Genomic DNA, 16,790 nt, shown 5'->3' on the forward strand with positions numbered 1-16,790 from the left:
CTCTTGCGTGCTTAGGAATTCGTAGGTTTTCGCGTGCCTCCGAGAGATAACGAGACAATTCTTCGTCCATCCGTCTCCCTCATTTCATTCTATTATTCTAATTTAAAATTGACTATCCTGTAGTAATAGGAGTGTAAATTCGTCATCGACCATACGTCGGATGATAAAACGTTCTTGGATGCTTTTATTTGTTGCGATTTTAGGAGACCGTATATCCCCCTATTCGCGCCAAGTGGTTCATTCAAAGCGTTCCTCCCACGTATATCTCTGTTTCGACAATAGGTGCGTGCTGAACGGAACGAGGCAAATGTATAACGCGAGAAGTATATGGAAGGAGCTTAAAAATGTCGATCCCCCAATGGAAGGAAGGGGTGTGAGTGTGGGATAGGAGGAGTGGGAGGAAAGGCCGTTTTCTCTCTCTCTATTTCTCTTTCTGTGTATCGTTCATCGTCGCCTGTATGCAACGGGCGAAGTTTCGAAACGAGTATATTTCAGTCACCGCGGTAACCAGGCAAAACGGATGCCTGGAAAACAATAATTAGGAACGCCCGGTGCGCGAATCCATATAACGTACAGTTGAGAATATATTTCAGAGCTTTCAGCTTTACCCACCCCCCTCTCGCTCCTCCTTCCCTCCCTTCCTTCAGCGAGCAGCCTCCCAGCCGCGTCGAGAGTACCACCCGCGAATGGAAGCCCTTGGAACTCCGTAAAATAGACAAAAGCCTCACTGCCGAACAACTCGTCTATTCTACTGCGCGGTTACGAGCGAACGAGCTTGAGCATATAACATATTCGCCTGGATTCTGTTCCTTCTACTCTCTCTCTCTCTCTTTCTCTCTTTCTCTCTTATTCTCTTTTTTCCTACATCTCTTTTCTCGTTCGCACCCACCCTCAATCCCTTATACCTATCCATTCTCTTTCCTTTACGCACCAGGACCACTAACTAACACACTCACGTGCTAGCTCTTACACCGGGTATCGTCTCATTCTAGTTGCGACAGTTACCAACTTTTAACAGGTTCCTCTCTGTCCAAGGATTACTACTGTTCTCTACGGATAAACGGCTTCCACAGACTCTAGCATTCGTTTTCTCCAGATATTATTAGCAATGAAGTTTAAATAAAAATGATAAAATAACATATTTTTCATCTAACTTATCATTTTACCATATTATCGATCAAGAGTTCTTAGAGTATATAAACATCAGAACGTGGATTGAAATAATTGTATAAGTGTCGGGGTATATGAAATCGATGGGAAACAATTAACGCAAATTAGGTGAATTAAACGTTGGATTAAATATGAAGAGTGGGTGGGTGGTGGTGTTATATCTATCGATTGCCGAATCGTCGCGTCAAACGTTGCACGTTTGGCAATTTTCTCGTTCGTTTGTTGGAACGAACAGAAGGAGGAGGAGAGGAAGCTTTACTCGCCGACATCGGGCACGTTCCTCTCTCTCTCTCTTTCTCTCATTCCCTAATACGTCGAGTCACGACGTGGCTCGTACGCGCGAATATCGTTCGCCACGATGGAATTATGGGTAATGCTTTTGCGACGACTGCATTCGCGTTATTGCATTACACGTCGTTTGCGTACAAGCACTCTCTCCCTCTCGCTTCGCTCCCTCACTCTCTCACTCTAACATACACAGGTACTACTAGCTGGCTAGGGGGTTGAGCGAGTGAGAAAGATGGATGTTTGGAGACGTGCGCGCGTGCTCGCCAGGTTTCTCCACTCACACATGCGAAAGCACGTTTTCGCGAATGCTCCAACCAACACTAAGGACGAAGGAACGAGCTTTTACTCGTACGGATGTAACTCTGGCATCCACCAACATGCGCGAAGGCAAACGAGGATGAGCACAATAGCGAAATACACGTGGTATGCTCGTTCCGTGCGGCACAATAAAGGAACCACCGGCATATACCTGTATGATAATGCGAGGAGAAGCGCGTTCACCCTCCTTCCTCCTCTTCCTCCTCTTCCTCCATTTCTACCTCTTCCCTATCTCTACCTCAGTACTTCTCTCTTTCTCTTCCTGGAACTGCATCGAGCTTCGGTACATCGTCGACGTTCCTCCTACACCTCTTCCTCTTCCTCTTCCTCCTCCTCCTCTTCCTCCTCCTCTTCCTCCTCTATATGGGCCTTCCATTCTGTCCCGTTCGACGCTTCGCGCTCGATATTGCGTGCTTCGTATGCAGGAAGTTCCTACCATGGAGCCAATGTCAATGACGAGTATCCAGGCGTGAATGCGGTGCTACTGATCGAAGAGGACTACTTTCTCTCTCTCTCTCTTCCTATTTGTTTTTTTTTTACCTCTATTTCTATAGATGTCCCTTTTCGTGCTTTTCCCGATGAATCAATTTTGTACTCGTTGGATAAGCTCGTATCATCATGAACCTATTTTGATTTTATTACGTTAAAAGAGATGAGACATGTAACAGTTGAAATTTAATTATGGTTAGAATGAATCGACGATCAACAAGGCTCATTCGTAAGAGTAGGTAACAGTTATCGTTAGCCGAACGAGTTTTATCGATATTAAATTAGAAATTTATGAAGTACCTTAACGAGAGGTTATCTGTATTGAAAGGATAATGAATAATCAAATTTATTTAGACGAAAGTACAAATTAACAAGTAAAATACAAAAATAATGACACAACATTATTAATCATCTATCATATAACGATATCTATAGATCCATACATTGAATAAATCTAATCAATTATAGATAAAGTTTAACGTAAGTAGAAAAAGACCCGTGGATTTTATTCGTGAAATCTCGACTTTAATTTTACAGGGATAGGAGGAAGTAGTGGTGGAGGGGGTGGGGGAGGCTATTAGACGAGGAAAACAAAGAGTCCGTCATATCCTGGAGGAAAGAGAAAGAGGTAGTAGTAGCAGCAGTAACAGCAGCAGCAGCAGCAGGGGCTTTGGAATTACTTTTAACGAGTGTCTCTCCTCGTCGGCGAGCTTATTCGAGGTGACAAATGAATATCGAGGGCCGTCCGCGAATGAATCGGCAAAGTCGATCGTTCGAACGACGACGACGAACGTAATGTTGAAGGTTCTAGGGGGTTTGTCGGTTGTTGGGGGTGGTGGGTTTTGAAGAGAAGGTGGCTTTTCGGGGCGGCACGGTGGTTATGCCGGTAGTGGTGTGGTAACAATGGCTCGCCGCGGTGGTGGTCGGCACAATGCCGGCTTGCCTGACTTCTTTGCGTGTCAAATGACTGAAAAGCCGTGGGGAGTGCACGACGCCACCACTGCCACCACCGCCACAACCACAACCACCACCACCACCACCACCACAGGCACCAGGAACGAACTGTGCTAGAGATGGCAGAGAGGTGGACTCGCAGGGGTTGCAGGAGGAAAAAGGGGTAGCGCTACCGGAGAAGAAGGAGGAGGAGGAGGAGGCGGAGGAGGAGGCGGAGGCGGAGGAAGAGGGCTGGAGGAGAGGGAGGAACACGGTGGTATGAAAGGCGCGCTTTGTTTGGAAACAATGCCGATACTCTGCTACATCCTCATCTCCATTCTTCGCCTTGACGCAGTGCCGCTCCGAAAAGGGTTGCCTTTATTCATCCCTGATTAAAGTTATAGGTTATTTTCGCTCTGTTTCGCCGGGAAATCCGTCCTCCCGAGAGTCTCTAGTCTATGCCCTTTTCGTCGCGATCGTACTTTTCGTACTTCTCTCTCTTTATTTCTCTTTTTTTTTCTTTCTCCCTTGTGTTCATTCTTTCGTTCGATGTACTTTAAACTCTTCGAGCGATCTACGTTGATTTTCATCTTTTCTTTCTTTTCTTTTTTTTCCCTTGCAAAACCGAACAAAGTGAACGTTCGATATGTCGGATAGATGATAATTGCGAAAAAGAGGTATCTTCGAAATGTCAAATATGCGATGGGGAGGGGGGTGGAGAGTCGTTTAATTAGGGCAATGTCGAATCGAAGCATTGAGTTTCGACTTAATTCGGCAAAGCACGTTCCACGTCATATCCTCGTGGGTAGACTTTGTCCAACGAACGAACCATCCTATTATCCTGTCCGCGCTTTCCCCCCCGTGCTTTCCGGCTTGCAAAAGAAGAGAGCAATGGATGGGGTGGTAAGAGGAGGGTTGGAAGGGAGCAAGGGAGGAAGAGTCGTTCGGTCGCGGGGAGAGACGTCGTCGAAGGAAAGCTCATAACAAACTATTGAAAAGCCGACGAATGAAAAATCAATGGCGAATGGTGGTGGTGGTGCTGGTGGTGGTGGTGGTGGTGGTGGTGGGCACGAGCCGGACCGGACCAGGGACGGATATATACAGGGTGGTCGGGGGTGGTTTGGTGAATGGAATATTATTGGGGCATCCTTTCACGCGGACTCGACGGAAGCTAGAAGACCTCATCTGGCGGGCTGTATGGATGCCGTTCGCCCCGGCAATGCCGCCTATTGAACCGTCCTTTATACATACATACATATATGTATACCTAGCGAACTCCCGTAAATACTAACACGCGGGTGTTCTTGTACGCACGCTTCGTAAGTGTGTACACGCGCCATCTTCGAGTGTGCCAGGGGGTTACGTAGGAAGGCACCCAATACATACAGGTGTGCAGCAACTACGTTGAATGTGGGCGAACGCGTAACTCGCGTTGCCTGCATCATTCGTGTTAGCAGCACGTACACACGAACGTATCCGAACGTGTGTCGGATTCGTCGCGCGTACGTGTGGGTTCTTACATTTCATGATTTATCACGCAGCTTTCAGCGGGCCTCAAAGCGCCCTGAAAGCGCGCAGATTGATAAAAGAAATAATAGAGGACGCGAAATAGAGGGACTCGATCAGATAGGAGAAGAGAACGCGAGGAGAAGGGTGCCACCACCACCACCACCACCACCACTACCGAGGGTTGGATTTGGCACGAAGCAGAGAAACGACGACGATGACTAGGAGTTGGAGAAGCAAAAGGAACAGGAGGGTTATAAGGATTCTCTCTCCGTCCCTTCAAACAGAAACCCTCCTCTATCCTTCCGATTCGTTTTTTTCTTTTGCTCGCGAACACACGCGACACAAGTTGTACTTCCACTTTTTGCTAACGTTCTACGATAAACGTTTCCCTTCCTTTTTATTTATTTTTTCCCCTACATATGCTCCAGTGAATTTAATTCGATTTCTCTATGGGATATATATACACATATATATACAAAGAGTATATATATATATACTCTTTGCTTTTAAAGATTTGTAATTTATATATTTCATATGCCAATACGTATTATTAAGCGAAGTTAAGAAAATCTAATCTAATCGAAGACGATACATTTTTGTGGCGGTTAGAAAGAAGACAAAAATTTGGATAGGGGTTGGACGAAACGATAGGATAAGGGGGGTGGCCGAGAAACGATAGAAAGTTGCAAATGGGATGAAAGCGTAGGCGAGAGATGGCAAGGGACGCGGAGAAAGACAAAAGGGGGAGGTAGAGAGAACTGTGAATCTCGTGGCAGCATTGTCACTCCATTCGCTGGGGTTGCAAAGTCGGGGGCGGTTCCGACGCCACCACCACTGAGCATAGTTACCACCACCACTAGGAACATCGCTCCCTACCACCACTACCATTATCTACTACCTCTACCATCACCACTTTCAGCTTCGTCCACGACCAACACCGCCAACGCCAACGCCAACCCCACGAGCTAATCTTGTTTTACTGCCACCTTCCGGATTCTCCTCTACCGAATCGACCGAAGCAGTTAATTACTCGTTAATTTACTCTTTCATCGCGTTATAATAATTCTCGGTGTATCGATACTCGGCATTGGCTGTCGATATTTGTTTTGCCATTCCTGTACTCTGTGCAAGTGTTCGGGATCGTTTCGAGGGATAATAATGTTTTCTTAACAAACAGATTCATTCGAGAAAAGATGTTTTTATTTTTTATTCAATTCTTTCGTTCCATATTTAACGAAGCAATATAGGATTATTAAACTATAATAGATAAAATAATGTAATAACGATGACGAATAATTGATACAGTTGTTTTTATTCGTCCACATTAAGATACCTTAAGAATAATTATGGGTAGGTTTTGAAGTCTGAATATGAATATAGTATTTCACTTGTGTGTCTAACATCATGCTTATTGTAAGCTATTCCGCAAGAGGATTCACCCTCCGTATCATTTTAACGGCAATAAAATTTTTAATCCCTATGCTAGGGAAGAAGGGTCTTCTTCGTTTGGTATGGAACGACAAGGAGGGTGACTTTGTACTTCTTGCATTATATAGTCATCAACCCCTTCATTGGGGGTAGTCGTAACGCGTTCCAGAAGGGTTCGATTTGAACGAGCGATTTATCATTACCCCGATAACCAAACAACGATAAGGCGCTCGCGATGCCGTCGAACCATCCCCGTTTCTATATACCGGGAAGTAGGGATGTATGATTTACTATTTCCTCAGCGCATCTGTTCGCTCAATTAACACCAAACCGATGCCATTTCGAAGATATCGGTGAAAGGTCGTCACGAAAAGCGGTCAAACGTATCTAATATAAGTCTGGCTATCCCTCAACTATTTTCTATACTTATCAAAATAAAAAAAATAATATACGTTCTATACATATTCTTATGCAATCAAATATCTTGAACTTTAATCGAATCAAGAGTATCAAAAGGTCTTCGGTAAGATTTAATTAGGAAAAATAAAAAATGATGTTAATAAATCATTCCCATAAATTGAATGCACGAGAATGTAAACATATCCCGAAGGCATTTGACCGGCTGGATTAAAAAAAAAAAGAGAAAAAAGAAAGAAAGCGAGAGGTCGACGTTTGGCACGTGCTCGTTTGGGGTAGCATTTTCGTCGAGGTGGGTGAGTGTAAAGTAAAAGTCGTTTAAATAATGGGGGCTGGTGGTCGTGGCGTATTTTTGGGAAGAATTTGTGTGCGAGCTAGCTGCTCGTCTGTTGCGGTACAAGTGGTGTTGGTTGTGTTAGTGGTGTTGGTGGTCCGTATTGGTAGAAGAGGCACGTGCTTCGTGGAGTGCTTACGCAGGCACAGCATATTGTTCAGTGAGGCTCCGAGGAGGAGAGAAGCGTTAGAGCCCGAGGCAGGCAAACTAAAACGGGGGTGGTGGTGGTGGTGGTTATTCAGGGGCGTGGAGTCGAGCGGATGATGCGTGCACTACGATCTACCCTTTCACACGATGACAACGACAATCAGAAAAAAAAAACAAATTTTTCCGATCTTCTTTTTTACCCTCATTTTTTCTTTTTTTTTTTTTTATATCTCCCTTTTATCCTCTTTTTCCGTTCTTAACATGTATCGATCACATCCTCGTTCGCGGATTGTTTATTTTTTGGAATATATTGTCCTGGGGTTGTTTTATTTTATACATTAAATTGCATATATATATATTTGTTTGATTATTTATATTATATAAAATTTATATTATTTCAAAACATTTGCAAAGTTTATTACACGAATCGCATTGGAAATATAAAAATAATTAGAATTTTCTATTACTAGAAGAAAATTTCTAACCGCGTTCGAGGTCGCGAGTTTGCCACGCAGTAGTTCGACCATCCTGAATAATCCATTCTTAGGGGAAAATGCGAAGGAAGATGGTGCACAATAGCCAGCCGCGTCTATTCGTTTACTATCTTGGCTATCTTCCTTCCTCTCTTTGTCGCATGGACCGCTCATTGTGACCGCGAAGCGGCATAGTCAGCTATTATGTTTATTAAGTTGGCAGGAGTAAAGACGAGGTTGGTAGTAGTATTTGATATGGTTATAATAGTAGTGGTAGGGGTGGGGTGGGGGTGCTTTTGATAGTAAAAGAGGAAGAGAGAAGAAGAAAGAAAGGAGGGTGGACGACGAGTGGGTGAGGTGGGGTGGTGGTAGTAGTAGGTGGGGGTAGAGAATATTCGTATAGTACATACGTGCAAAGTGTCGAGAGAAAAAGAAAGAATGAGAAAGAGAAAGAGAGAGAGGAAGAGATAGAAGTATATAGAAGAACGGAACAGTAGATGAGAGAAGTCAGTTATGGGCAAGAGAGAAGGTGAAAGAGGGTTGGATGGTTTAGAAGCAAGCAGGGGTGTATTGTTCCGAGCATTGTCTGCCCCATTGTGTGACATCACGGCCCGATAACTGCCGATAAGGCTGTACCAGTGGTTTCTCGTTGGTGTGCGTATACCTCTCTCTTTCTCTCTTTATTCCTATACGCGTGCACGTGCTTTAAATCCGACAAGTGCATTCCTATGTGTGCGACTTACACTAAGAAAGAATAAAAAAAAGAAAGGAAAAGGAAAAGAAAGGAAGAAGATGAAGGAAAAAGAAGGTATAAAGATATAAAAGAAATATAATGTATGTATAAGCTATCGAACCTCGTGCTTGTGACAGCAACGACGACGACCAACTACGAAAGACGAAGACGAGCAAAAAAAAAAAAAGGGAGGTCAAGTGTGTTCTCCCTTAAATTTTCTTCTTTTCTTAACTACATACCGTTCCATATCGTTTTCTATCTTTTTTATCAGGATTCAGATCATCGTTTAATCGTCAAATATCACATTTATTTTTCACCTTTTTATCAACGTCTCGTTACGATCACGAACGATCAATCCTGTTCTATTTACATACGTTATGTTACACAAAGTAACATTAAATAAAAAGGAAGCAAAAAATACATACTTTCGGGGGTAACTCTAATATTTGAAGATTAGTATACTTATATTAGTAATAAATTGATACGAATCCTCTTCGTATGTGTTTGGTACATTTATTTCAAATATACCATAATCGAGAGAGATTTCAAACTTCGCATAATTTTATACTCAGTATATATACATATTTATTAGTATACGTATATAGATACGTACGTGTAGATATATACATTTCTAACATAAGTATAATATTTCCAAGCGTGTTCATATACTTAATACCTGGTCTCATTAGGACGCGATTTCTGTTCCAGGTGCTCGAGTCTCAGAAGCTCTGCGGCGCGGTAAGTGGCACTTTTGCCCTTTTCATAGCAGACGTTGCCCGCGGGTGAGTAAGCGCTTAAATTCGTGTGCTACCGACCGTTCAGGATATAGAAAAAGAGAACATGGAGGTGGACTGACGGAAAAGAGAACGTTATCGAGAAGAAAGCAGTTCCAACCACCCTTCTTCCTCGTTTCTTTTATTCTCTTTTTTTCCTTTCCTCTTTTTCTCTCTCTTTCTCTTTCTCTCTCTCTTTCTCTCCACTCTTCTAGCATTTCCGCGTGAACCTTGACATCCGTGCACACGGACGTAACGCTCATTTCTTTCTTCCGCTTTCGTCGAGTGGTTATCTAAACCTACTACGAGCACGAGGTTTTTCCTCCCCTCAAACGATATGAATAACAATCGAAAACTATTTCGAACCGATGAAACGCGAGCGCGTGCAATGCCCATATAATATACACGTGTGCGTGTGTGTGTATCTATGTGTATACAATGCTTTTTACAAGCGTCCACATTTTTATGTTAATCGGCCAATCGAGCGAGCGAGCGGAACGCCCCCGCCAACTTTGGCTCCCCATTTACTATGGTGCGAGCTGAAACTCTCACCGTTTCAATTTGTTCCGCGAGAAACGAGCGAGGATAGGAGAGGGAAAGCGGGGTTATTGGACAAAGAGAAAGAGAAGAGACACCAGGGGTCTGTCTTTTTTTTCTTTTCTTTTATTTTTTTCTTTTTTTTTTTGCTCGGCAAGATTTTTTTCCAGGATAATGGGAGCAGCAAACATTAGGGTGTTTCGAGTTACGTGTAAGGAAACTTTTATGTATGGACGAGTCCCTTATGATTAATAATACTCTTATGAACTATGCGATATCGTGTGTTACAAGATTGTCTCTTTGCCATGTATGCGAACTATGCATTCACATCGAATGTTTCAAAAAGGGGGACGATGGTTAATTCGTTTTCACGGATTCATTCGTTTTACACTTCTCTTTTCCTAGATTTTGCGATGAATAATATTGGCCAGAAAAATAGAAGAAGAAAATAAAAAAATAAAGTACGGGGGGGGTGGTGGTCCTAGTATATTCTCGTACAAAATGTAAATTCCTTTTCCATCGAAGCTTCTTCGGTCGTGTTACGGTTTGGTATCAGCGCGAGTTTTAATTTCAGTACGAAGAAAAGCGTTTGAATGCCCTCCTCCCCCTTATCTCCCCCCTCTTGAAGTACGCTCGGCTGGTCACTTATTCACTATGCCATTCACCGCGGATTTCTTCTTTGGCGTGTCTGCTGCTGTCGGTTGGTTCCTCCTTTCTTCTTTACTCTTTCTTTCTTTATTTATTTATTTCTTTCTTTCTATCTATCTATCTTTCTTTTTCTTTTTCTAACGCAGGCCCGTTAGTCGGCATAGAAACTAAAGCCGATCGTCGAATTCTCTTTCTGTAAGTTACAACATCCCATCCCTGTTCGTGTATTAGGTTTGCTATATTATCACCTACACATAGTTAGATATATATATATATGTAAATAGATACACATTGGTAAGTTGGTTGAATGTAAATGCGCATTAAACTAACGCGCACGTGCGATCCTTCGCTTCCATCATTCGAAATCGCTCGTCTTAAGGGCATCATGCTTGTTGCCGGTAGAGAACGTCTGTACGAAAGAAAGAGAGAGAGAGAGATAGAGTAAGTGAGCGAGTGAGCGAGTGGGAGTGCGAGAAAGGCGAAAAGAGATAAAGAACGAGAGGTGGGGAGGGGGGTAAGAGAGTGAGATAGAAAGAGAGAGTGAGAGAGAGAGAGAGAGAGAGAGGTGCGGCAAGCCGTTTTGTGCGCGCCGCGCAAAAGATGCCTTTGAATCCTTAATTCCCTTTGAAACTCTCATTCTGGCAGCAAAATGGCGAGAACGAGCCGTATTCTTCGGCTGAATGACGTATTGAGCGAGTTTTGTATGCCGTTGCGTCCGCGTATGGCTCATCCACGGCCCATACTCCGCTTATACGATACGTAATACGTTCTCTATTTTCTACGTTAGTCGATGTTTCACCAAGTAGGAAGGTGCCACTGCCCTTTCTCTCTCCTTCTTTCTCTTTCTCTCGCATCATTTTTCCTATTTCTTTCTACTTCTTTGCTTTTCTTTCATCTTTCCCCTACTTTCCCCCTGCTTTTTTGTTTTCTCCTTTTTTTTTTCGGGGAGATGCATTCGCGTTCTTCTTCCCCTTCCTCCACTTCTAAGGCGATAATTCAGCAGCAGAGGTGTTTACGGTTCATGTTGTAAACATATATAAAAACAAATTCTTTGACGATGCATCGCTACGAGAAAACGAAATTTCTTCGAAATCGATCGCGACTAAACTCAAAGTTTTACTTATCAAGTTTTGCATTTTATATTTGCGTAGTCGTATTATTATTTGATTATTCTTTATTAAACAGTGCGCTCTATAACATTTCGATGCGAAGAAGAAAATAAAGGGAATACTTTAAAAAATGAATTGAAATATATTTATTAGGAGAAAAGAAAAAAACGTGGCACGATAAGATAGAATGCAAGGAAGTATGCTATAACTGAACAAAAAGAGACACTTTCGTTAGTATAGTGCGTAGTAGCTTGCTAGAAAGTTATGTTAGCCATTCGGCTAGAAGAATAAGGGGGAAAAGTAAGAGCAAGAAAAAGAAAAAGAAAAAGGAAAAGAAGAAGAGAAAGAAAAGAAGGAAAGAAAGAAAGAAAGAAAGAAAGAAGAGGAAGACGAAGTTCACATTATCGGGCAGCTTTCTTGCGGATACAATTTCCCAACACAATTTTCTTTTCAGTCGAATCCACCGTCCGCGTTGGGCGGTGGAAGTGGGTGGCAAATGGCAAAGTGAGAGAGTTAGAGAAAGAGAGAGAGAGAGAAGGAGTAAGCGAGCGAGGGGGAGGATGGCGGCAAAGATGGAGGGAGAGTAGTGCAGCCCATATTCGTGCATTGTGGCACGTTCCATCGCGTTCTCAACTGAACTGAACTCGACTCAACAGTGGAGGACACAATGGGCGGTATGAATAAGTATAACAGACAGACACCGGTACAGACAGACACAGGTAGCTCGGGCCGCAGTATGTGAATGAGGAACCCATTTGATAACACGCCTCCACAGCCACCCAGGTCCATTGTGTCGCTTCCTATTCAGCTGCTCTATGCCCTCTCCTCCTCCTCTCCCCATTCCCTCTGACTCCTGCGGCCCACCCCTCCATCACCACCACCTCCACCTCCTCCTCCTCCTTCTCGTGCAACTCCTACTCCCCTACCCTCCTTTTTCCCTTCTTTTCCTCCGCTATCACCGCGAAAATCTTGTCCTATCTTGTCCTATGTTCCGCGCTTTACGCATACGTCGGCCTAGGAAAAATAACCTGAACGCGTCCGATCCTAAGATCCGATGCATTTCCATGGAACAATCGCAAAAAGATAGTTTCATATATATGTGTACGTATAATGCGTATTCGAATGTGTGCATACTTGTATGTACGATGAAGAGAAAATTTCGAAGGATACCGCTCGTTTCCCGTTGGACTCGGTGCAGTCCATCTCTCCGCACCGCACTGTACCGCACCGCACTGCATCGCATCGCATCGCATCGCATCGCATCGCATCACGACGATGTGGCTGCACCATCTATGTATTTACGTATGTGTGTGTGTATGTGTAGCTTGTACATCGGCTACCGACAACAATGAGCCAGAGACAAAGGCTACGTACAATGCTGATGTTGAACTCGACTGATTTCGACGATTTTTGGCCTTTGCATGTGCATCGCGCGTTACTCGACAATGATTCCCGCATACGTAATCATCGCTATGGGCACGCTACTACCCTGGTGCACTCACGAAACAGTGGTTCTCACTTTTATCTATTCATCCTATACCTCCCCCTCCCCCCTTCTTTCTTGTTCATCTTCTCTCTTTCTCTCTCTTTTGATCTATCAAAGTGTCATCGAGTTCAAGAATATGATGAAAGGGTAGTAGAATTGACACAAAGGCTTGAATTTTATTTGTTTGAACGGGATTAAGTAAATACGAATATCAATGGGACGTATTAATATGAACAATGTAATCTTCCATTTGGATTCAAGGATAGCTAAATAGAAAGCACAACGGTTAGAATAGGTGACCCGCACAAATACATCATAACCTGGCACAGTCGACGATGAGACCGGATGGTAATTTCGAGCCGTTCATTCATTTAAATACCACCGTGGCGGCCGATAATAATTGTAAGCTATCGCTGATATACGCGTTCATTGTCGTTCCATTTGACACGGTATTGCATTCTCTCGATCGTCAAGAGGAAAATTCTCTTAATCACAAAATTATAATGTTATAATTATCTCCAATACGAGATAATTATAATATATTATCCGCGATAATGATAGATAGATAGATAGAGAGAGGGAGGGAGGGAGGGTGATGGGGGAAGAGGAGTTTTCTTCTTTGTTTCCAAGTTGAATATTGGAAACAAATTACTCCTAATTAAAAAATTAAATAACATTTATCATTTTCTACAATAAAAGATAAATATATGGATTTATATAATATTGTCTAGTAATTTATAATTAATAATTCTATATATGTATACAGGAGAATTCGCTCGGCTTTAATTATTTCCGTTGTTAGATTGAAATTCCATTTTTCGTTAATTTATTTTTTCGTTACATTCAATTTTTTGTAAAGATAAATCTTTGAATTTTCTTATACATAACTTTTAATTAATATTGAAACGAATTCGGCGGCAATGTATACAGGCGGTGCGAAATGTATGTTGACACGCTTCAAAAATATTTATTTCTTATGAAAAACACAATCTGTTTATATCTTTTGTCTATTTCTTGTTCGCGTATTTATCTATTATTTATTTCTTCGTGTCAACGTGTTTAGTTTGAATCTGACGGTCGTAAGAGGCAGACATATAACTGTAAGTACGTTTAAGAAGTTCGCGCAGAATGTAAGTTGACAAATACATATTTTTATTCATATTTTTTCGTAATATATATATAAACCGTATGTATACTCCGATAAAGAGAAAGTTTATTTTTTTTCAACGTTTTGTACGCGTCATCGTTAAAAATAGTTAACTTTGTTATCGTTGGTTCTTCGATATGATTTGAGAAATATCGAAGACAAGTTAGCAGAAGGAGGAGACCTTCGATCTTTCGCAAAGTACACGTTGCATTCGCTTCCGTTCAATGATTTCGAACCGACGTAATCTTTCTCGAGGTTGAAGACAAGTTTCTTTTAGAGAAAGAGATCCCGAGATAGAAAGATATTCAGTTGACCGGTTCAATTTTTATTAAATTATTATTAATTATATGGATATTACATTTAATTCTCTTTTTTTTTTACTAAATTATTTTATTCTTAAGATTCGCTATTTTATCAGTTAATTGTGATGACCTATTTCAAAAGTGTGTATCCAAATTGTGTATTTTTATTTACAAAATTATTGTATTTTTTCAGTGAGGTGTATACTCGTCAATCACAGTTAACTGGTTAAACTATAACGATGTCCGACAATGTCCCTTCAACTCAAACTCTATTTAATCAATTCCACGTTAAAATTGGATACTTCCAAGACAAACCCTGGACTTGAACTTGAATCTTTCATTTCTGTTGAGTGATTACACTCGATCATTAATCTATTCAGATATCTCGTTAAATATCAATCTTTCCCGATAAATATCCATGTAAAATTGGAAATTAAAATTGTAAGAAAGCTTGTCCATTTTACACCCCAGATCATTCTTACAATCTAACTTTTGTTAATTACATTATTATACAATAATAATAATAATAATAATAATACAATTTCAAATCGAATCGTGTGCACTATTGAACTTTTATAAATAATAATAAATTAAAACTAAAGCTATTGAAATATTAAATAATTATTGAATTATAATAAAGATAGATAATTAAGGAAAGAAATATATAATATATAAAAAAGAAAAAAAGAAATGGAAGATGTTAGTTTTCGTGAAGTTTGCTTTCGTTTCTTTCGTTGATCTTTTAACAATCGTCGATCGGCAAAAGCAGGAAACTCGATCGATTGAGCACCCCTGACCGCACCTGAATAGATACATTGTGCCGGGGCTGCCTATTGACGGGCAATTGTTCTCTCAACAATAACAACAATATCTGAATAGTCGTCGTGCACATCTCTCGCGCACTGTGCACGCACCTATGCGCTCGCGTTCACGCGTTTTCGAACGCACGCGTGTATATTCTCTGCGTTTGTGCACGATCATCTCTCTCTCTCTTTCTATCTATCTATCTATCTATCTATCTATCTATCTCTATCTTTTCAATAAAGTCCCTTTCACATCGAAGGGACATGCCTAAACTGTTATCGAATGCAACCGAATGTATATGCAAGGATTCGTGATGTTTTTTTCCCTATGTTCGTATGCACGTGTCGATGTACGTTCTTTTTAATTGTCTTCTTAGATAATTTAATCAAATCTTATACAGAAATTTTTGGTAACCATTTTAACTTCATGTTTAATTGGTGATAAAGGTAATGTGATATTTTCTAGAATGAATACTCTATTGGTTTAACAATAATTATTAGTATTATTTATTTCATTATACTGTCATCGACTATAGTCACATTAAACTATGATATACATTGTCGTTAATATATATATATTAGATATTATAGAATATAGACATAAGTACATATAATAAACTTGTTTTCTAACATGCATAGAATACGTAATATGTACGTCCTACGCGTTGGTATAAATTTATGCTTATAAAGAAAAATTCAATAACTAATTAGATTGACTAATTAAATCCCACGCGATTTTTTGGGGGGTATCTGTTTGATCGTAATTATTGCCGATGTAAAATGAGGAAAGGAAAAACAAAATTTTCTTTGAAAGAGTGAATAGTTCAAATACTATGTAGATATTGTAGAAAATGCAGTAATGCATGGATTGATTTACCGCGTGATCAATAGAAGAAAAAAAGATATGTATATTAAAATATAAATTTATACCACACGCGATCAAATTAAATGTAATTGTAATCAGAAAATAGGCTTCTTAGTTAAACTTCCAACGAACTTTCTATTACAATTGACCTGTGACACTTATAACATTTTAATTACGATTTATTATAAAACGTATTGACAATATAGTAATGTGTAATATAACATTTATCAATAAGTATATCGATATTTCCAATAAGTATGCTTCATCTTGATCAATTTAAATATGTAATCTATAATAATCTAGATCTAGCATTTAATTGTTCAAAATTTTTAATACGTTGTTGAAATATTTCAGGTATTAACGTTATGAAACTGTCTTCGTTCAAATTCGTTCATATGCGCGTGTTTCAATATGAATATAAATCATTTCATTGTACAGAGTGAAATATCAAAAGGCTAATGATAGATTAATAATAATAAACGATATTTTGCAAATTACCTTTTTAAATAGGTTGATTTGAAAAAATATTAGCCTAATGTATTATGAAAAAGAATATATTTATTATTGAAAGTACTTAAATACTTTGGACTCGTCTAAGAAAATTTGACTCGTCAAAAAAATTTTTGATTTATCGAAGAACATTCAAACCACTCTGCAAAAAATATTTTAACTAATTAAGAAGATATCTTTTGTTTGAAAGATATAAGGGGATGCATTCATAATTCACACCATCATTCAAATATATAAACTAACAAAACCTATTTTTCTTTCTCTCATGCTTCCAATCTTCTTTTCTCTCAGTCCTTAATTTATTACAATAAACAATAAGACTAAAAATTGTTTGTAGGCTTTACAACGTAGCTGCTACCAAACAGATTTAA

General features: G+C 40.4%; 1 protein-coding gene across 6 annotated transcripts in view; it reads left to right on the top strand.

The window, feature by feature from the left end:
• Nucleotides 1-16,790, top strand: part of LOC122526187 — a 179,663-nt gene that overhangs the window by 15,308 nt on the left and 147,565 nt on the right. For all 6 annotated transcript variants that reach the window (XR_006305985.1, XM_043649398.1, XM_043649400.1 and 3 more), the window contains exon 2: nucleotides 8,948-8,977. Coding sequence is in view for 5 of the 6 variants with exons in the window: in XM_043649398.1 (XP_043505333.1) it covers nucleotides 8,948-8,977 (30 nt within the window). In the remaining variant the exon portion in view is untranslated. The remainder of the gene's footprint in view (nucleotides 1-8,947; nucleotides 8,978-16,790) is intronic.

This window comes from Polistes fuscatus, unplaced genomic scaffold (genome assembly GCF_010416935.1).
Source record: "Polistes fuscatus isolate 324 unplaced genomic scaffold, CU_Pfus_HIC Scaffold11, whole genome shotgun sequence".
Lineage (NCBI taxonomy): Eukaryota > Metazoa > Arthropoda > Insecta > Hymenoptera > Vespidae > Polistes > Polistes fuscatus.